This window comes from Watersipora subatra, chromosome 3, assembly GCF_963576615.1.
Source record: "Watersipora subatra chromosome 3, tzWatSuba1.1, whole genome shotgun sequence".
In the NCBI taxonomy this organism is placed as follows: domain Eukaryota; kingdom Metazoa; phylum Bryozoa; class Gymnolaemata; order Cheilostomatida; family Watersiporidae; genus Watersipora; species Watersipora subatra.
In genome coordinates this window covers 62716001-62738712 of record NC_088710.1, presented here as the reverse complement: position 1 = coordinate 62738712, position 22712 = coordinate 62716001, and the positions used below count along the sequence as shown (strand labels likewise).

General features: G+C 37.8%; 1 protein-coding gene across 2 annotated transcripts in view; it reads right to left on the bottom strand.

Annotated features, from left to right (window-relative positions):
* Nucleotides 1-22533, bottom strand: part of LOC137391650 (calcium-dependent secretion activator 1-like) — a 36483-nt gene extending 13950 nt beyond the window's left edge. For both annotated transcript variants that reach the window (XM_068078168.1, XM_068078169.1), the window contains exons 1-13: nucleotides 21443-22533; nucleotides 17442-17528; nucleotides 13053-13198; nucleotides 12323-12404; nucleotides 10490-10583; nucleotides 9576-9712; nucleotides 8528-8661; nucleotides 6792-6967; nucleotides 4846-5052; nucleotides 4570-4706; nucleotides 4039-4226; nucleotides 3077-3178; nucleotides 2872-2935 (exon numbers count right to left, since the gene is read on the bottom strand). In XM_068078168.1, coding sequence (XP_067934269.1) covers nucleotides 2872-2935; nucleotides 3077-3178; nucleotides 4039-4226; nucleotides 4570-4706; nucleotides 4846-5052; nucleotides 6792-6967; nucleotides 8528-8661; nucleotides 9576-9712; nucleotides 10490-10583; nucleotides 12323-12404; nucleotides 13053-13198; nucleotides 17442-17528; nucleotides 21443-22489 — 2601 coding nt within the window. In that variant the 5' untranslated portion in view covers nucleotides 22490-22533. The remainder of the gene's footprint in view (nucleotides 1-2871; nucleotides 2936-3076; nucleotides 3179-4038; nucleotides 4227-4569; nucleotides 4707-4845; nucleotides 5053-6791; nucleotides 6968-8527; nucleotides 8662-9575; nucleotides 9713-10489; nucleotides 10584-12322; nucleotides 12405-13052; nucleotides 13199-17441; nucleotides 17529-21442) is intronic.
* Nucleotides 22534-22712: the final 179 nt, after the last annotated feature.

The following is a 22712-nucleotide window of genomic DNA, read 5'->3' as shown; positions in this document are numbered from 1 at the left end:
AATCACAATTTTCATAATTAAGTGTGGAGAGTAAATCCAAGAAAAATTCGAAAGCAAATCAAAACGTCAAAGTAAAATGTGTAAAAGTGAATGAAACCATTTGTAAGTGTACAAGATTTAACTATCAGAGGTATCGGTAATAGGAGTATCAGTGGCAGCACCTAACACAGGATTAAAAATAAAATATTTTCGTTTAATATTTTTAGAACAAGGAAATGATAGTATAAACAGTATAATACTATAGAACAGCAATATAATATAGATTTAGTTTTTAGAATCATGTGAATAAAATTTGACCCATTTAGATTTCATCAGCAATTTTAGAGACCATTATGAGAAGACTCCGGTGGCAAAGCTAAGATCTTCCAAAACAATCGAGCGGAAGAAAAAATTTGCTTTTAAATCTGCATGAATCGCGTCGCGAGCAAGTACTTATGCATTATACAAATTACTGCAAACGGTTTTATCTGTTAATTCCCGGCGCGTCACTCTAGAAATTTGATAAACAACAGCTTTAGTACAACATGACGCTGCTGCATTAAAATCTTAATTCCCTGTGGACATTTTCAAATGCTCTTGTTTCCCAGAAAAATATGAATCCTGTGAAATACGATGTAGTTAAAGGTGTAATATAGTGAAATGATGAGTTCGAGTGCGGAGTAAAACTACGGTACAGAGACTACGTCAAATTATGAATATTTTAGCAAAACAAACCGTTAGTAATTATTATCAGGGATTGCTATATATTGATTAGCTCAGCAATAAAGCTGCAAGCCGTCACCTCTAAACCTTTTGCTCAACGCCCTATTCCATTAACACACAGCGTAGCGAGTGACTAATTATTCTGAAGAGAATTATTGGCAGAAGGACATCAGAGTACATTTACTAACTAGAGTTGCCGCTGTTCAATTGATAGCTAACACAGTTCAATTGATAGCTAATACGCATAGCGGTATTTTCCTCATCAAAGAAAATAAGTCGACATTCACAAATAAAACTTTGTTTAGCTGGCAAACTTTTTGCAATATCTGCACAAACAATTCCTAAGTTGAAGCCAGGAGTCCTTAATACATCCTTCCATGATACTAGCAGCGTGCATACCCTTTGTATATGCGCTCTTCGGTATGTACGCACCACGTAGGGTTTCTGTGAAAGTGAGAAACTGACTTCCTTTATAAGGACCGTTGCCGAAATACATACTGAATTGAGGTCACTAGTTGTTATCATTGCTATACTTGATATTGGCTATTACGTTCAAGTTGCAGCGTTAAGCATCTCTATTTTGTCCGTCTCAATTCTAATCGCAATTTCGCTTAATCTGAGTGATTTAACAGCCGCCGGAATGTGTCCGTTTTAATCTTGAAACATCCTGGCAGTCAACTCACTTCAAACATCAAAAACAATCGCAAATCATAGGAAAATACCGATACTTTCTGATAAAATCTACTAAATTTTTGCGTTAGTTCATCTTCAACTAGCTATTATGCAACCAAACTAATTCACGGTTAGGTAATTCCTTGATGAGCAGTTAACATACTGATTAATCTTTGTTTATTTTGACACTGTACTGGAATGTGATTTACCCGGTTGAACAAGACTACATAAAATAGATAAGCGTGTAGACGCCATGACTGTATTACACTTTCATTTCGACAAACTAAAGGGATTATAGATGTAAGCACCAGTCGCTGCTCGGGCGACTACCTTTTCAAATAGAAGCCTACAAATATTTGAGAAAACGCTATGCGTTGATCAATTTAGCTCCTAAAGAAAAGGGTATATGATGCAACCGATAAAGCATGGAGTATGCAGACGCACTGCATTGACACTAAAAGGAATGTGATTGAACAATGAGTTAAGCTGAGGTTACACACACGCTGTGGAAGTGTGTCAACAAGTCATGTCGGGTAAGTCAAGCCAAGTAAGTCATGGTCTTCATCAGAGTATAAACCTATGCTGATTTATACGAAGAGCTAATGGAATTGCTTCATATTTTAGCCATTTTTGGATCAACCTACGTTTGTTTAGATAGCTTTCCATGGCTAATGATCATCTTCCATAATTTTTCCCCTTTGAGTGAAAATATAACAGTGCATGTATTTGCCAAAACAACCAACATCAATAGAATAGAATGAGTGACTTTTTAGTTAGTAGTGATCAACATAGATGTCGAAATCTTCACCCTACCGGATCAATTTTCATCAGCCATTCTATTTGTTGACACTGTACATCATCAAGCTGGCTCATTGTTTACAGCATTCCAGCAAACGTCTACCTGTTGCTCACAAGGCCAATCCAGTCTAACTTACAGCTGGTTCACACTATATCGCTGTATGATGGCGTTTTCCTTTTGGTTTTTATCGTCGATTATGTGAACCACAAACCGAAGGCATCGACCAAGAAAAACGGATACGTCGGGAGAGTTTGCAGCTGTCAAACTTTCCTGATATTTCGCCGAGCGACGAGAACCGCCTGTACAATATGAACCATTTCAGTGATAGTAATTTGAGGTCGCTGATAGCGTGATTTATTTATTTCCATTTATGATAGCCACTGAAAGACTAGTGTTCGATTCAAGCATTCAAAAACAAAGAGGTTTCTTCGCAAAAAATTAAAAAGAAAAATGAGGACACTACATCCCGGAGTATGTGCTGCTGCAAATGCGGATGGGTTTGGAATAGAGTGAACACCATTATCATGATCACCGAAGCAATTGTGGCGTGAACGCTGAGATACAGCGAGACCAGCCTTCAGCTGCATAGTAGAAACTAAGAAAAAACATAAGTAAAAACTAAATATCTCACCAACTTTACACCAGAAATGAATTAGCAAAGTAACTTTGTCTGAACCGACAGATATCAGCTTACAAACCTTTTCAAGTAGAGACAGGGTGGCTTTCAAAGCACCATCAGGTCTACCAAACGGAAAGCTGTACCTGCAAAACATTGTGTCCTATTGTTAGAAGTTACAACGTTGAGCAAAGGTATTGTAAAGTAATGGAAACAAAACAAGAGGAGAGAGAGAGAAGATGGAGGGAGGGCGAGAGAGCACCAAGGCTAGCTATGGACGTATATACCTAAAATGTGTGATCTGGTGTTCCAGCAGCGCCTGTAGTCGACCTCTTATGACCTCAAAAGTGGCACGTTCCTCCGTAGTTATGGTGCCAAGTCCATCTGGTCTGAAATACAAAGTCATGAAGCTACTCATATCATCTAGCTGTGCAGGACCAAAACACAAACCTCATGATAGTTGAAAATAATAACATTAAAACTGACAATGATTGGCCTAGAAATGTGAACATCTCCTTAGAAAATTGAACAGAATGTTGCGGCACTTCAAAAATTAGAGGTAGCCACAGTACAAAATGATAGAACATCGTTCTAAAACATATACTTGGTATAGAACCCTGAAAATTTAGAGAACACATCAATTTGGAGCAAATAACTTTACTACTTATAGGGCAACAGTGACTGATAACCAGGGTAAAGGCTGAAATCGAGTTGGCGAATGCCACAATGAACAATGAAAGGGTGCGAAAGCTACATGTATCGTATCGTAAATCGTGTAGGTTAATGGGGTCATGTTACAGTAGGTGGTGCAGAAATGTGTTGGGAGAGGATAACTGTATTATGTGCACTTCTGATCAAGTCCTAACTCTAAATTTTCACCAAAGAATGTTCAGACCGATAATCCTCTGCTTATCTCAAAGCATATGATCACAAAAGTGCTCATTCAAAATTTATTAACATAAATTTAAAAGTAATTTCTATACTATAAACAAGAACTATAACATCAACATTACCTCATGGCTATCGAGAGTTCGTCTTCGCCGTGTGTCTTAAAACTAGAATCACAATTGTATGAAAGACGATATACAGTTTCACATACCATATGACCTTTGACATGACCTTCGAAAGCTTCGCCAAATACTTTCATAACTAATATACTGACATGCATGTACAACAGACAAGACAGCTCTAGTAACAAATATTAGAGAACGAGTTAAACGACACATAATGAAGATAGTAAATGACATACTTGTTTCCATAGACATGCGCAGAGCTGAAGGCAAAGGCAAAATGCATAATGTTGGGATCGATCATTAGGCCATTCTCTGCCTGGTCAAGCAGATCTGAAGTATAGCAGAGGTATCGGTGGCATCCTCTCACTCCGTAACGCGCTACGTACTCGTCTAGGATGTAGTTCTGTCCAGGGCTAAACCAGCCCTACAGCAGAGAAATCTATCGCATTGCTTAGCTAGACGATTAAGGGGAAACAGTACTGATGATTGCTCGCAATTTCTTTGTGTATAAGTCCTATAGTAAATTTAATCGTTAAAGTGTAGTTTTCACTCTACCAGACTCAGTACAGGATGTTCAAATCAAAACTTGAATTATAGACTGACCAAAAACACATATAGAGGGAAGTTGTCAAAACCTGAACTCGTTTCAGTCTATGAAAGCAGCAAACCAAGGTCAGCGGGTTGTATATAAAAAGTTGAATAAGGAAAGAGTTCTAGAAGAGGTTATGGAGGCGTGGGAGTTGAGTTCAAGAGGCTAGTCTACTTACGAGGCAAGTGTAAGCCTCATTCATGCGGTACTCAAGAGTGAGTCGCTGCAGAATCTGAAAGAGTTGAGCGTGGTTGAAATTGCAAGGATCGGCTGACAGGAACTCATCTAGGCCTGGATTCCTCTCTCTCTCAAACTCTGAAATACACTGTCTCTGTACAACAACATGACATCTTCTCTCTAGCTACACATCTGAACGCTTGTCAAACGCTGATTGGCCAGTGCCAGAGAGTGACAAGCATTGATATTACTATGAACGTAAAACAGCAGTACTGACCGCCTTGAGCTTTGGAAACGTTGGGAAGGTTGGGCGTATTGGTGCCATTGGCAGCGATCGTGGGAGGCGTTGGTTTATGGGACTGTCCAGTGGCGCGATAGAGAGCCTGCACCCAATGGTGTCTCTCATTTTCATCTGCTGTGGCAAATGTCACGCTGTCACCCTCTTTGACAGCGTTGAAAGCATAAGGTATGTTAGGGTCCATTTCTAAAATCATACGAATGAGAAGATAAAAAGATATGTAATTCATTGATCTATGAATGACAAGTACTAATTGAAATGTAACAGCAATCACGAGTGTGCTTGAGGGTTGTGTGGGTGTCACAAATCCGTTGTGAAAAAATTACCTTCACCTCTAGCGATGCCCATGAGACTAGCAATTGCTGGCTAGATACATAATACACCTTTTTACAACCCTGACTATAATGTTAAATCTATTTGAAACATCCGAAGACTAAGGAAGTGTTCAGTATGTCATGGCACTACTTTACATTGACAAACAAAGATTGCTCAAAACACACCAAATGCCAATTGATTTGGTGATCAAATTTCTATGTAAAATATTTATATATATAAACTTTATAATCTATTGGCTGTAGAGAAATATCACTTGAGCTGATGAAGTACTTATAGATGTGGTTAAACTCTTTGGATAGTAGAGAGCAAACAGTCTGGCATTTATTGATCCATTTATGAACTGGCAATAAGGTGACTGACAATGACCCTGATTATTGACAAAGAATAAGCAAGAACAAACGCATGGCGATAGAGTAGAATAGGTCTGGAGGAAGTGGAAAACGTGATTTTTATTAGAAGCTACAATTTGTGATGCGCTCCCCAATTTGAGACAATGCTAGACAACCAATTTGGTTTGTCTACTCAAAGTTTTGAAAGCTTGACATGTGCCAATGAGAAATACATTAGCCTTTCACATCGCTGTAATGTAAATGGACTTGAAAGGTTTATGGAATCAAAGCTCATTAGTTCCCATTCTAACACTCATCAAAGCCTAGAGTCTAATTAACGGGACAGCAAGAGTACAGTTATTCCTCTCCGAAAGGTCACAAGCATGACAGGGTCGCTAGACACGATGGAGTGGAAACCTAAGCTCCTAGTACCATCGGTAGAGGCCAGCGGTGATTGTGAAAGTTTAACCGCTGACCAACTTTTGTACTGAACAGGTGAAGGTCGGACGAAATTGCCGCCGAGATACCACATCCGATAAAGGAACCGCACTTATCAGCTACCAACTTCTAGTAAAAACAACCATTTTCTAGATGATCTGGATTTTCTGTAGCAGCTTGTCCATGTGATCACAAACAGCGCATCTTTATGTGAACACATCGTTCAATACTCATACAGCAATATATGTCGATATGCGAGGTTGCTGCTGGGGTCTTACAGCCGGTATGGCAACCCCGCTTTGTCACCGCAATGGGTACCAGGCGACAGGTGCCAGCAATGACTACGAAAAGTGACAAACCATAAAGTAGCATCAACCCTCCATAGTAAAAACATTAGATTGGTGGTAGTTTACAAATTGTAAGCTGGTTTTATGAAAAGGTGTACTTTTTAAATATAATATTGGGTTACCGTGTTGCTTTGCCTAAAAGCAATGGTCGTCTTTTGTGTTGAAAGAAAAATATGGCAAAAAGATTTTGCAGACAGCAATTTTATGAATGTCTTTCACACATGTAGACTTAGAGAAATAACTAGCACATTTTTCAAATCTGGTTGTAGCCTATGAGGTTCGAAAGCTCATAGCTTCCCCTTATCATTTGTATTCATTTGTTTGAATCTTTGTTGATCCGTTCTCTCCATGGCTATTGAAAACTCTGCGATGCACTGAGGGCGATAAAAGGAATGGCATGAAATAATAGGGATCACCGCAGTTGACGAGATGCCTCTACTAATAACTGAGCATCTGTAAGGGTTCACCAACCGACCTGGATGACGCTCACAGTAGTCCACGGTAAAACCCTTTAGGTGCAACATTTCTATTGGCTCTGCTTTCCTCTCTTTGTACCGACACACAGCAAATGCGCATTGAGAGACCTGCACCAGCACAAAGTAACGACTCTTGCAGGTGCTCCAAACCCTCTTTCCCAACGCATATAGGTACCTACGGAAAATAATATAAAAGGCTGCAAAAAGGTATAGAAATACCTGTAAGGTGGCATACACAGTGTAGGTACCTGTGAAGGAATGTGACAATAATTGTATAAAATGACTAAGCGCATAGAACTGTCTACAAAATGCCCTGATTTTGGAGGTCAGTTGCACTCTTCCAGTTCCCTATATAATGATACATCCAAATGGTGTACATTAAGGAACAAACTAAACTGCTTTGTTAATGGTCACATGCAAGTGAGTATGATTTCACTCACATAAACTTCCTTATAGCGACTTTTGATATGTCAATAAATATTCGTGATTATGTACTAGACACTAGGCTAGCTTCTACGCAACATGGTTGGAGCGTTTGTCTGTTTGTTCAAAAATCCTATCTTATCAGAAACTACACAACTTGTAGTACTTAGGTAAGCATATTTTATTTTCAACTGTTTATAATTAAATCAACAAATCATTAATCTCAGAATTAAAAAGCAATTAACCCTAATTCATGTTATTTATTATTTCATTGATTGTCTTTTTATATTTCTACCTACGTGTAATATAAATAATAAATATAAATAATAAAATGTAAATAATAGTCTAATAATAATAATACTAATGTTGTACCTAGATACATGTATGTACACAACATGTAGACTAATATACTTTTTGTAAATAATATACTTTTGATTGTTGTGATAAAACTTACTGACCATTTTAAACAAGAAAAAAACTTCTGCATTTCCTTTTTACAAGATGTGGGAGTTCCAAATAGTATTGAACAATAATAAAATGTGTATACATAAAAATACAAGAATAAATTGAACTAAATGATATGTACTATCAATAGAAGTGTAAATGACAGCAATGCGCAGGTAAGTTAGCAAGTATATACATGTATTTCTATATAGCATAGAATAATCTTGATGGAGACTTATCATACCTAGAGACAAAGTCCCAACAGACTTAATGCATTCGAAATGGTGCGTTAAGTAAATACAATGTTACATTCTACCTTCCATCAAAGTGGCAACAAGTACATACATTGTTTGTTCAAGAATTAAGCATAGCTGCAAATTTACTCAATACAAAACCGCAGGGCTTTCTTCTCTATTGAGGTGCTATACAGCGAACAAAGCTCCTGGCCAGACAAAAGCTGAACATTTCTGAATAAAAATTCAAAATCTCTATTCAAAATTCTTTTTAAATAGATAATGGCAGTAATCGGATAACGACAGCAATATGATAACGACAACAATTGAGGAGACACGCTATGTTGTTGATAAAGCAATTTGTTATTGGAAGATAAATGTTCGTAACAATAATAGATATATAACTTAATAGTAGTTGATGATTGCTCTATACGAGCAAGAGCAATAACTTCAAGGAATAAGGGTGTATAGTGACTAAAAACAATATATACCCACGTAGAGACCGCTCAGTCAGCAAATATTTTATAGATTCAAGATAAAGATGACAAATTGGAGTTGCTAGGGTGAGTGACAGGTATCACATAATATCAGGGGTACCGCGTGCCTACAGAACAAACTTGGCCTGATTAACTCACCCGCAGTATTTCATGTTCTGTGGCTTGTCCATACGCACAGCCACTCTAAGGTGAAGGTCATCAGTGTTATTCTTAGTTGTCAGCTTGTAAAACTGGGGATTCTTTGAGTTAGTCGCAGTTGGCTTCAAAGTCACCTGATAGATAAATGAAATTCGACTGTTTAGGATTTTACCATGACGATGCGGGGATTACAGCTGATCTTTCTAATAAAACAACTTTAGCAACATGAAAACTTCCTAAACAAAGAGGGTTTCGACAAATTATTTGTAAAAGGACGACAGGCTTCTACAAAAACTAGGATAATGCAAACTCAGAATGATAATTCCCCAATTAATCAATTTTTGATGCAAAGTGTGTTTCTATTGATCGTCTTCAGCCGACAGCGACAACTAGGAATGGCACAGTTCAATAGAGCCTGGCAGCTTAATCAGATGCTATATGGAGAGGGATGCCCCTTAGGCTAGGCTCTGTAATGAAAATAGATGACTGCACACAATACACTGGCCATGAGCTCAGCTGTCTGTTTGTCTGTCCGTGTGCTTACCATGAATAAACAAGGCTTACTTAGGAGCACTAATAAAAGCAGGTCAGAGTTAAGCGTAGAGGAGGGTAGATGAGTGCAGTAAAAGCGCGAGCTAGTCTAACACCTGCCTTCAGTTCCCTACACGAGAAGAACTAATCGCTGGCTGTCTTTAGCCATGTTTGACCTGAAAAATGTTTGACCTGTTTGTGACTGAAAAAAGTGATACGCCTTTGCTCTTTACGTTTAAAGACAGTCTGGCTGATATCTATACAATATTTCTTTTGTTCACAATGAGACTGTGACTAAAGGCCCAACGGTCTTTGGTAAGGATCGTAAGAGTGACCACTTTGATCCATTAGAAAACAGGCTAGAGCGTACGCCCCGCAGTACTAAAAATGGCTCAATTTTATGATCTTACCAATCGCACGGCCCGTGTAGCATTTAGGAAAAACCTGGAGCAGTTTGTGCCATGCCTCAGACTCTAATAACCTACATTCCAACAGTGAAGCTTGTTAATTGGTTTACCTTGCCCAGCTCCTTGTCCTCAATAGTGAGTAAACCACTATTCTCCATATAGAGCTTTATTTTAATATGGGGAAGAGGTTGAGTTGTGGGAAAGTCACCCTGGGTTCCCCAATTAGGCTTGGATACTGGAGCTAAACCTAGAAACAATTATTATTATTATGAGGAGTCGTATTATCATATCATCTACTCTGCAATACTTTTACATTACCAACTTTTAAAACACTTTTGTTCAACGCACTCATAATTTCCGATTACTGTCTTTTCATTTTTTTGGCATGTAACAAAAACCATCTTGTTAAATATGAACTTGAACAAAATTTGAGTAGATTTCGCCAGAAAGTATCGATATTTTTCTATCATTTGCGATTGTTTTTGATGTTTGATCCGATTGCCATTTTTCTGTTGCTCATTCTAAGCGTTTAAACCGCAATAAATTTTGTTGATTTTAATCTTGGAACATCCTGGCAGTCAGATAATCTCAAACATCAAAAACAATCACAAATGATAAAAAAATACTGATACTTTCTGACAAAACCTGCTAAAATTTTGTGCAATTTTATCTTTAATGATTACTAATGGTGATAAAGAGCTATAAGTACTGTACATTAGAGTATCTTGGTGCATTATTCTCAAGGCACATGGCTGAGGAGTATTTGTCAACAAGTCAGAAGCCAGCTAGCTCTACACAACTGGTAGGTTCCCATCCCAGGTTACATCATTGGTTGACATGTATTTGACAAATGGTCATGGCAAATGATCACACATTAAGGTAAAGAATGAATGCAAAAACTCTTGTTGTTTAGTAAATACAAGAAGAACATTCTAGAAGCAAAGAAAGGAGTTTTCTCGATATAGTTCATCGCTTAGTTGACTGAGAAGACTTCATATATCAGCTTTGAGAAACCTCAGCTCACCTGTCTGTAGCTTATCACATCCATCCACTTCCATGGTGCAATAGACATTTTTGTTGCCTGTCAGCTTCAAACCACGCAGCTCTTGTATCACCACCTGCAGTAGCGGAGGCAAAAGAGGTAGGCGTACAAGACTTGATGACTTGTAAAGTTTTAAGACACGGAAGGAATGTCCTTATATAATTGCATGCTGATCAAGGAAGCAGCCATTTAAAAGATACGAATGATATGCCGTTCTTCAAAGGAAAGGGAAAGATAAAATAGTTGGTGAGAGGCGGTGTGAAGAGAGACGTAATCAATAGCTAATATATGATAGACAAGAATGCCGAATACACTCATGCGCGGGCAAATAGAGAGCAGACGATGCTAAGATATCACTTCATACTTGTAAAGCAACACAATCGCGCTAGGTCAATCTTCCCTAGCTTTTTAAGCTTCAATAGTCATTATTCTTCCAAAAGATGTACTGCTTCTGACAAGCCACAATGCGTTACACAAAGTTGTTCATCACATACGCAATGATTGTTGAAATATACTTGGATCCCTGATGATTGGGCAGCCAAAAGTTTTGGCCAAGTTTAATCCGTGGCTAGTGTTGTTTTGCAATTTTTGAAATTTTCAACCAAGACATGGAAGTCTAGATACATATACAGAGCGACATTACTTGTGGATGTATGTGTGCGTGTGTACCCGTTGATAAATAACTGCAAATAATCAGCTCATCAGTAATCACCGCAATGTAGCATGTCTTCACACAGCGTGTAAAAGCTTCAACTTTGAACGACTGATGTATAATGCTGTCATTGTGAAATGATTCAATAAATATTATTTGCTCCAAATGGCGGCCTGAGTAGCATTTCCACGCTTTAAAATGTCAAGGCTAACACCAGTACTAGCAACTACATACATCTAACTGTATTTCATTAATCATTTACAATTCCATTACAAGTCTTTGTGCCTTGAAACAAAGAGAATTGAGCAGCCAACAGTTTTACACGACTTCAAGGTGAAACCAGAAATGTGCTCGCAGTAACACGCTATGTTTCCATGACGCGCATGATTCGCAAGTTTGAGCCAAACCGCGAGTTAACCGCGTCATGGAAACGACATAAATCCGCAAGCTAAGCGAGTTTTACGATTCGAAAAACTTTATCAAATCCACCATGCTTCCGAATGATGCGCATTAAAATACCGCACCAGCTATTCAATTTTAAACATTTTCAATACTTCCGTGGTCTTTTCTCGATCGAGTTTCACGTGTTTGCATCGCCAACTGTGTCGCTAATTATTAATTTACAGCGTACAATTCCATACCTTTTTTCAACAAAGTACCGGAGTCAATCCACATTATGCGAATACCCATAGAAACACTAATTCGCTCGGTAACGCCACTCACGCACAACTCCAAATTCGCATGATGCGCGTGTAAACGTAGCGACAGAGGTTAATTTAGATTTTACCGCTGAGGCTAGCATCAAAAAGAGTTTTTATGGTAAATCAGTTAGCCAAACAATTTATGTAGGAAATTGTATGCTCTATATCTAGTATTCAAGGCAGATGTGAGCTTTGTCGGTGCACCATTGTGAGGCTTTAACTTTCCATTAATAGCGTATTGCCAAATGCTAGTAGTTATTCTCAAATCCCAGAAGTTACAAGCGAGTTCGTAGCTTTGATAATGTCAATAAATATAGAAACAAAGTCACGTAGAGTCACTAGTAGAATGTTCAGAGCGATGAAGACCCTGAAATCTGACTTGATAGTACGGCGTAAACTTAAAACTCAAAGATGTCGAGAATATCAGCGGTTTCACAAAGACCTTCAAGAGTCAAGACGTACCTCGATGGTGAAAGAGAGTACGACATCGTGTTTGCTGAGGCTGAGATCACTCTCCTCTACGCCATCGATATGATTGTGGTGGCTGCAAGAATAGTACATACATGTAAGCCCTAGTAGCTGACAACATATACAGGTAAAGTACCTAGTTGTACGTTAACAAGTTACAACGAATCACATTTTCCATTTCGAATCCTCGTTTCATAGTACAAATATAGACTTTGTAGAAATTGTTGACATACAATGAGAGAAGATTATAGATAGCCAAATTCCATCACCTCTTGTTGATTGTTGTACTGAGATCAGGTTAACAAACTGATAAACTGAAAGCTGAGCGCATTTTCAAGGTTGGTAACCAGCTCCAGTTGTTTATCGCCATCAATTTATACTTTTAACTACTCTTTTTGAGGTTGTTTATACTTGAAAGTTTAGAAGCAGTAAGTTAAGTAGCAAAAAGTTTTTAAGCTTTTAGTAAAAAATAGAATACTACGGAGTTAGTTTTTCAATCATATATTAAATAACCGCGGTACAAGGTAACAGCAAATGGTCTTGAATGCAATCCTGATCTTGATCACAACAGTAAAAATATTCCAAGTTATTACTACCAGTTTTTCATTTGATCCTATATAAAAACAATTCTTCCATATATGTCATAAAAAATGTATAATTTCGAGGATCCAATCTTGGTAGTTGCAGTAAATCTCATGCGAATAAATGAAGCTAATAGAATCACCCTTTCTTCTGTCTCCTTGGCAAGGCCCCGCCAGCTTTCACCGGAACAGACTCGAGGTTGGCTTTCAGAGTGGATATCTGAGAATTGAGCTCACTGATGTACATCGACTCCATTTCTTTGACAAGAAACTGAGGTCGCCATAGTTTCTGCAAAATTCTATGGCTGTGAAAGAAGCTAATATTACACATAGGAAGAAAGAGTTGACCAGTGAGAATGAGGAACAAACAGAACAATGGGGCCAGAAAGACCAGTGAATCTAGGAAATGCATGAAAGTCTCGGCTCAAAAGTCCGTCAAGGGATTCTACCTATGATTAATGTTCTGTTTCAGCCCACAAGTATGTAATCCCCGAGCGCCCTTAGCATATGGAGATAGATTAGTAGGTAGAAATTGTACGGATGCTTTACGTCACACGCTCAGCCATAGGCACCCAGAACCTCATCCACCAAAACACATTTTATTGGAGGAGTGCTCGAGGTTAGCCAAAAATCAAAACTAGCGCCAAAATAGGCAGCCTGACAAAACAGATGCTACCTGCAAAGCCTTTTTTAAAAGCAGTTTTGGCCGCAGTGATTTTCATCTCGTGCTTCAAGAAGGCATGAATGCAACCATCTATGCAATTGTAAAAACAGTCATAAGCTAAATGCGAGTACTTGTGAATGGAGAAAAATTACTCACAATGCAAAACGATGCTATTATAGTTGGAAACGAATTACTTAAATATCCCAGAGTTTTAATAGTTTGGCAGAGGCACGAGACTTGGTAACGTTTAACAATAAAACTTCTACCGATCCTTTGTTTGCTGCGCTGAAGAGCTCTTGGTTTGTTTTGCTATAAAATGGGAGAGAACGATCTGTGAAAACCAAAATCAGAGCTGTTTATGCTAGCCAGTGAGGCTGTGAGCGAGTCAAAATAGATGAGAGAAACACCAGTGAACGCACCAAACTCACTTATTGCTCACTAGAAGGCAGAGCTATGTTTGCACATACAACCCTTCATTTTTTCGTGACATCATTCTATTGTTGTCTGCCATCTTTATGGACAACTTTTATCGTTAAAAACACGAAGCTTCTACAATTAATTATTGCAAACAATGCTTTCGCTTGCAAAATTTTTATTTTAGTATCAAAACAACACCGAAAAATACTATTAATCAAGAGAATGACGATCGTTTTCTACAAAGATGGCGGCTTTTTCGTGGACGAGCGCATGTGCAAACAGGGTGATGGCGTCAAAAAATGATGGATTCATTGAATACTTTACATTTAAGCTGACCATTTATACAGATTCTTAATCTATGAACTTCAAATGAGGTAATCATATGTTTGATAATAGAGGCAGTTTATTCATTTCAAGCTAAAGGAAACATGCTTTGTAATGAGTAAACAGAGAAAATACTAAGTTTCTCTGTAAAAACAAACAAATTAGTTTACGTTGATATAATATACGGAAACACATCATCATGCAAAGGATTGGTCTGCCAACATACTATTTTAGCTCTCCGACTGAGATGTGTCACAGAATTCGATTGATTCATGCGTTATCCCTGCCCCTTTGCGTACATGATGCAAAAACAACTCACACATTGAAAGATAAAAATGACATAGTGTGAGAAATATTAAAATTATTTAGATCTTTAATATCGGTTTTCTCTCGCAGAGAATTCCAACCGCCATAAAGAGTTTTTGATACAAAAAGCCGTTATGTCATCAATGATTGTGAACCAACATATTGCCATATATGAAAGTTCATAGCGGCGGTTGACACGCTATCATATGACTGAATCCTTTAAATTTCATCGACTAAAAAAAAGTTAAAAAGCACCGCAATTACTTTTTACAAGTTCCTTTTGATGTTTTGATTATATGAATTAAATTGAAGGAGTATTAAACTGCAATATGAGTTTCAGAGTGAGAGCCTTAATTTTCTCACTTGTCAAATAGCGACACTTTGATATCGAACCTTCAGATGCATAATATATTATTTGAGTCCCGGTCAACCTAATAAATTATTACTAAGGAATAAACAAAGGTGTCTCGGTGAATGTGTAAATTTTACTGACACTATATGCAAAAGTAAACGAGACAATCATCATGTGCACACAATTCTGCGTGTTCGATTTCACAAAGTCCAACTGTTGTGAGAACTGCGGCTCTCAAACTCTCATGAAACAAAATGCAATCGTTGGAAGGTAACACATGATTGCAGCCATTCCTATTGCATGTTGTCCCAATGAGATTTATAAAAAGCTAGTTTTGCTTGTTGCGCGTCTAAAAATACCCATATACCATTGTTACATGGAAAGCCCAAAACTACGAATCTTGGTGATCCTAAAACTTAGTAAAATCTTAAGTGGGTCTCCGCGCGAGAATAAGAGTTGTCTATACAATTAGTAATAAAACTACCCATATCACAAAAGCTGTATGTTGCAGGTCAGTATGTGCTGGACTGATTTTTATATTGTTATTAAAATGTCTGACAGTGATGCCATAACACACAACCATGAACACTCTCAAGTCAATTAAAATGTTGACATTTTGTGCCGAGCTTGACAGTGGCGGTTTATATGCAATGATAGCGCAAGTATTTAGAACTTGAATTTTTTAGTTATGTCATCAGTTTTTCATTAGGTTATCAATGGTTTATGCTAACTTTTGGGATGTTTGGTGTCACTCGCGAACTGGTCCAGTCAAATTTCAAAAGTTTGGTGCCACATTTGACAGTGAAATTTACGCCGACTGTTGATCAGATACGCTAAAAAGTAAATATTGAGTTTACAGTTTATGAGTGAATCTTTAATTAGTTATATCACCTCTTTTTTATAGCTATATTTAAATTTGTTTACAAAGCCGTCAAGCTGTTTAAATGTGTAACCTTTCGTCCGAAACTAACAGTAAATCTTATCCATCAATATCATAAAAAAGCATAATGTAAAAAGCTACTATTTCATCACTAATGTCGATAAAATATTAAAAAGATAAAAGACCATTAATAATAAGTCTTCATGGAAGCTAGGTTTTAATAAATAAGCTTGTCCATATGAAAAAAGACATCTAGCTGCATATTAACAAAAAACTGCTTTATAAATTAAAGAGCAACGGGGAGCGCCACCAGGAGTGGCCCATTCCAGTCCGCTCCAATCCAGCGGCCTGCTAGCTTTTGACGCCCGTGGACACTTCATGAAGCAACAGTAATACTATTGGTCAAAAATATCCATCCAGTGGTAACAATCCCCAACTGTCAGGCACTCACATAAAAAAACAACAACCATGACACTATGTACAGTTTTCAAAGAGTGACATATGTGCAGTATTTTTGCATTTCCAAAGGGAATAAGCATGATTCTCGTCACACAACCTAAATTATTCATTCACTATTACACTTCTAGGGTAGGTGTGCGAATCAACAACAAGTCCATTGTGTTTCTTAATATTAGAATGGCCAGAGTATTCAGACTAAATAGAAAGAGGTAGGACCAGTATCATTGCTCTACTTTTACTGCCAGTTATGTAACTAGACAAGAAGAGTTGTGATAATTCCTTGTTCTTGACCATGCATGAAGTATGTTGCTCCAATGCAGAGCAGAATTTGACACTGAAGACCTTGATCAGCATTCGATTACAACTAACGATAAATCAGTCTACCAAAAACTACGTTTCAAAAAGTCGCCTCTTGTTTCGAGAATTAGTTAGCATCCAGAAGAACAATATGATATGTGCCACTTCGTGCAATATGATACAACACACGGCACCTCAACAATAATTGCATTAGATAGATGTTAAAAGATGAGAGGATAAGAAGCTCGTCTCAGAGGAACCTATTAGAGTGAGTAAATATAGAAACTGCGAGAGCCACCTTGCAAGAGCAAAAGTACTCTGTACTTATAGATAGAGTTTCATATGATGTCCAACAATCTCCAGATGATTTTACATTGCAATGAGACGACTTGCGCTATAACAGCACAAGTCGTCTCATTGCAATATCAAATCATCTGGTGATATAATATTGTGATATTAATTAGCCTATTGTGTAAAAAACTCGTAAATTTTTTTAATACTTTTTTATATATATTTCAACTTAAAAAAAAACTGTTCATGATAATGTGTTCATAAACTGTTCATGGTGTTCATGATAATTAAAAATATTTTATATTTAGTGTATTATAAAACTAGAAGGCCCGTGCGGTTTAGTTCCCGTTTCGCTCGCTCTGAAAATTGTCAGGTGGGAGACAAACCGCCATTTACACGATTATATCGTCTATACGATTTGTGATATCTTTTTAAATAGTGATAATTTTCAAATCGTCTACCTTAAAAATCGCCACCAAATAATTAAATTGTCATATTGTGAAGCTCTACTTTTTGGTGGCCAGCTATTTGGGAGCTCTTACCGTCTTGAAGTCATGAGAATCCAACTGTTGCTGCCGACTCGCCAGTTCTCGACGCACTTGTGCTGCCTGCTCATCTGGGTTGTCCAGCTGAAACAAAGTTGAGCTTTTAACCAATAAGCGTGACAATCTCGCAATGTAGACTCACTGATGGTAGCCATATGAGGAGCCAGTGTCAGTGACCCCAACTATGACATCTCTGTAGTCAGCGGTGTAAGTGCCTAGTAGAGCAATCAAATGTCATTATGTGGGCACTTAAAACTTGCTTAAAACTTGCGGGGATAAAACTTCATCACACCTGATCAAAAAAATCAAAACAATGCAAACATGTAGACAAGAGGAAATGTCCGAAGAGCGTATGAATCATACAGGTTTAACAGTAATCGCAAGGAGAACCGGGAGATTTCAACACTAAAATAAACTTCTCACACTAGATCCTAATCAGATATGAGAATGCAAATCATGGCGTAAACACAAGACAAACACGTGTCTTACTCATCACACTCTACCTGAGGGACATGTAAACCTTGTATAATCAGAGACAACGCTTCCAATCACACCACCTCTACCCAAGTCTACCTCGGCTTGACAACAGAAATATTCAACGAATACCATGCCTTCAGTTCTATAACCATTGGTGACTCTTTGGTGAAGCTGCGGGTTCACTGTTTGGTTTGGATTTTCCAGAATTGGATAAATACTTTACACTGTCACTAAATCCAGACAACACAGATGTTTTTCTGAAGCCTGCCACACGCCAAAATAACTACCTAAATGTTTAGTAGTAAACAATGTCTATGAAATTTCACAAAATTTTTGACAAGAACACACTTGTGAAGAGCGTTTGTTCCGAATACGGTATACAGCATTTGCTGACTAGCATCACCTACTATAACTAATAGTGTGCAGTCCTTTGTATACTATACTATCTACTACGGAATAGTGTGCAGTCCTTTGTATACTATACTACCTACTACGGAATAGTGTGCAGTCCTTTGTATACTATACTACCTACTACGGAATAGTGTGCAGTCCTTTGTATATTATACTACTTACTACAGAATAGTGTGCAGTCCTTTGTATACTATACTACCTACTACGGAATAGTGTGCAGTCCTTTGTATACTATACTACCTACTACGGAATAGTGTGCAGTCCTTTATATATTATACTACCCACTACAGAATAGTGTGCAGTCTATTGTATACTATACTGTTCTTACACAAGCTTTATCTAAACAATCAGAATAAAATGGTACTAGCATATTAGTTTGTAGTTTTAGTTGGTCTAATTTAGAGCGAACATCTCTAATAAATCTAACTAATCGAATACTACTAACTCGGCTTAGATGTCGAGTATGAATAAGGTGTAGCTTATTTATACTTGAGTATCAAAGCATCAGTTAGCCATCTATTACTACTGTACAGTAGTAATATTCATTTACAATCAATTGCTATATGCGGCAGCTAGACAATCCCGTTATTTTTATGCTAGGATAATGGTTCGCATGAGTCAATAGTATGAGAGAAAATACAAAGAAAATAAATAGAACTGGTGTATGTAATGGGTATTGACAATTTTAGTCGGAGAGGAAAGGTCCCAGAAAGTTGGAAATAGAATAGCAACACTAAAGATTCACATTCAAACAAGTTGCCATTTGCATTGCAAAATATCGAGTTGGAATTTAATTTTAAGTTGCTATTATTAAATAACCAAATTCTAAATTCCTTAATTCAGTTATGTTATTCAGTTGTATGGAAGATGACATTTTGAGGCAAGAACATTTAAAAGTGGAGACATAATATATCTCCTCTTAGAGTTTTTATGGAGATGTAATGCACTGAGTGACACTGAATAAGGCCCATTTTGTGAACAGCTTTGTTCACATTGGTGGTAGCTTGACTAGATCTTTGTTTCGAAAATAATGTAATTTTATGAATGATGTTAAGCGAATACAATTCTGGTCATTTAAAAAAATGACTAAACAGCTTGCAGTTACTACTCGGATATGCGGTTGGAAATCTTTAGTCTTTGGCCAGTATGTTGTAGTCTGATGTTTTTAAAATTAATGATGTTTTCTTTAAATTTTACTAGAATTGTTTACTTCTGCAAATTGCAAAAAACCTCTAGCTGCTTTTGCATTCCTTTTCACAACTCATTTGTGGAAGCTTGAAAGTTGACTGGCTTTGAAGGTGTTCGCGCTTGAATTTGACTGGCTTTGAAGGTGCTCGCGCTTGAATTTGACTGGCTTTGAAGGTGTTCGCGCTTGAATTTGACTGGCTTTGAAGGTGTTCGCGCTTGAATTTGACTGGCTTTGAAGGTGCTCGTGTTTGTTTGCAGAAATAAGGCGATAGGCTGCAACAAGTCTAATACAGGACATTGAGAATATAAGTTCATTTGAATTAGCGTGTTAACCATTAATAATTGATACGATGATGATTTTTACTTAGCAATCACACAGTAGGACATTCATAATGCCTTTACTAGTTCATCTCCCATGAGCTCTAGCGACTGCCTGATTGACAAGCTGCACTCGGACATACAAACATCTATAAACATTTTTCTCGAATGAAGATGACGGCACCGCCAGGTTATATCTAATTTGAAGATATATGTCATGCTTTAATACATCTCTGAAAAAGGTGGAAAGGAAATCACACATGATGGCACCAGTGAAGCGTAGAAAATTTTGATTTAGTGTGAAGCGATTGAGGTAATGAGCGAAGTTTTTATAGGTAGTCGGTAGACCCTAGTAACTATTCCTTTCTCAGATTGTGTTACTCGTCTCATTCACAGACTGCTTCACTTGACTATCAATTGAGAGGAATGTTTAACAATAGATACTATTGGCTACGAGTGACACAGGAGAATCTTTTCGATTCGTTCCACATATCTCGGCTGTCACGGGTGTCCAATAAGAGACAAAAAACAGAAGCGCTTAACCCTTTTATGTTTGAGCGTGATGAAACAAACAATTACGATGGCTCAATAGATTCATCCATTCACAGGTATCTTAAGCCGATTTTCACTGATATCGATTTGCTGGCTATCTTCTAGTCGAAAAGCATCATTCATCAGCACCAACTACTAACGTTTCCGTAAACTATAGAAAATGAGAGGAGGTAACCTCATAGCAAGACAATCAAATGTTTAAATAACTTTGTAAACATATCTGCACTTGTTAAAACAAAACTATATTGAGCAAATTATAGCCAGATGATTTGAAGTTTGCAGGTCTATAATAACTACCAAGTCATAACTACCAAGTCATAACCGTTGTGCTGCAGTGATACTTAACATTTAGCTAGTATAATGGGTATTTACACTAAGCATAGATATTTGACTCTTTTTAAATTTCGAATATTTTCAGCGGGTAATCTGGCGACAGTCAGGAGAAGAAAAAAGTTTGATTCCAAGCTATCTGTCAAACTGTTTAATTTCATAAGTGTGTAAATCAGTTAATCAGTGACACAAAATGCTAGGCTCTCCAAAAAATTTGTTCTGTGATATTTCTTCTAATCTATGCATTTGCCAGCTTAGACATACCAGTCTTCCAAATCAGCGTTTATACATGCAATCAATTAGAATTTGACTGTGTTCAATGAAAAGATCATATCTACATAGAACTATCTACAGGAATTGACAGGGTAACAGATATACCGAACAGCAGTGGCTTGTGGTAGCAATTTCAAAAAAATAAGGCAGCACACTGCCTCAGAGATAGATTACTCAACTAGATAGTAGACTTGGTGAATTGGCAAACGGTGGTATTCTCATTCATTATTAAATGTTTCCTATTAAAACATTCCGCCAAATGCTGCAAGTATAATGAGAGCAACAATCCATTTTAAGCAAAGCAGGCCAAGTAGCTAAGCCTACCTACTACGCGTCTATGAGATGGGATAGGTATGCACCTAAAATCACAAACTCACATATCAAGGAATTTATGGGCTTGTCAGCCCTCAGTTCTCACTGAACCCCAAGCGGTAAAAAGAGACACATACCTGTAAAGCATTGAATAAGATGAGGTGCTCATATTTTTTAATATCAAAGATACTTTGGAACATTTCGTAAAGCTGATCCTTGCTTAAAATCAGTTCGTTAGCGGCTGCAGCGGACCGCTGCATTCTCTTGCTTTCATCTTCATCACCACGATATATTGCATCGAATTTAGTCATCCATGATGCGAGGACGGTTTCTTTACTCAATCCATTTATGGCAGGTAAGCTTCTAACACGCTTTTCAATGTTGTTTTTAAAAACTTCTCGAAAGTCATTCTCTGAGCATGCACCACATTTTACCATACTCGCTACCCTGTCACTTTTTAGGAACACTTCATAATAGCTTTGTACCGCGTTCCTCAGCGCATCATCTGCTAGCATTTCTATCTCCCCTTTGAGAAAGGCTCTAAATCGCTCTTTGATTCTGTGGTGCTCCTGCTTACTCATTTTGGCGTGTCGCTTATATGTAGCCTGAGGTGGTTTTTGCTTTGCATTAAACGGAAAGGCAATACATCGCAGCACAAATACATATATTTGTAGCTGCCGTCTCCTATCTTCTTGCTCTGTATTTATACGAATGAGCTCTTCTCGCTCTCGTTCACTCATGAGACTTGATGTTGGACTAGCTGATCGCCCTATAGGTTGGGGGCCTCTGTCTGACCGAAAACTGTTTGATCTAGAACTACTCCTATATTGCTTTATTGGTGTACAGTGGATACTTCCATCATGTGACTTTGTATCATAGTTACTTTGAGGAACGCTCAGGCCACTACCGATACTGACAGTATCAAACGACGAGCCTCCCATTGGCTTTGTGTTATCAAAGCTAGGTGGCCTACTAGTACTAGCTGGGCTACCACTACTGTTGCTATAATCGCTCTTTGTAGCATAGCCATAGTTAGAGCCACTACCTGCACTGTATGTATTCCGAGGAGCCGGCACAGGAGTCGTGGTGTTCTGTGTTTGCCCGCTGTACTGACCGAAGTATGCACCAGCAAAGTCCTCACGATCATTGTCATCTTCATCCTCGCTGCTTGATGATCGCAACATTTTTGTTCAAAAACCAAGCTATCAGTAAGTTTCTATGCCATAAATAGTGATGTAACGGTATGCACCGTAGAGTGACGATGATACGCACACATATTTTGAAGACTACTAAAAAGTAATCGGCACACCGCTAGCGAGTATTACCGATGTATAACCTTTAAACTAACATACTATCAAAATGCGTGCGTCCACCAACGCATGCAGGTTTGATTTTTTATAAAGGTTA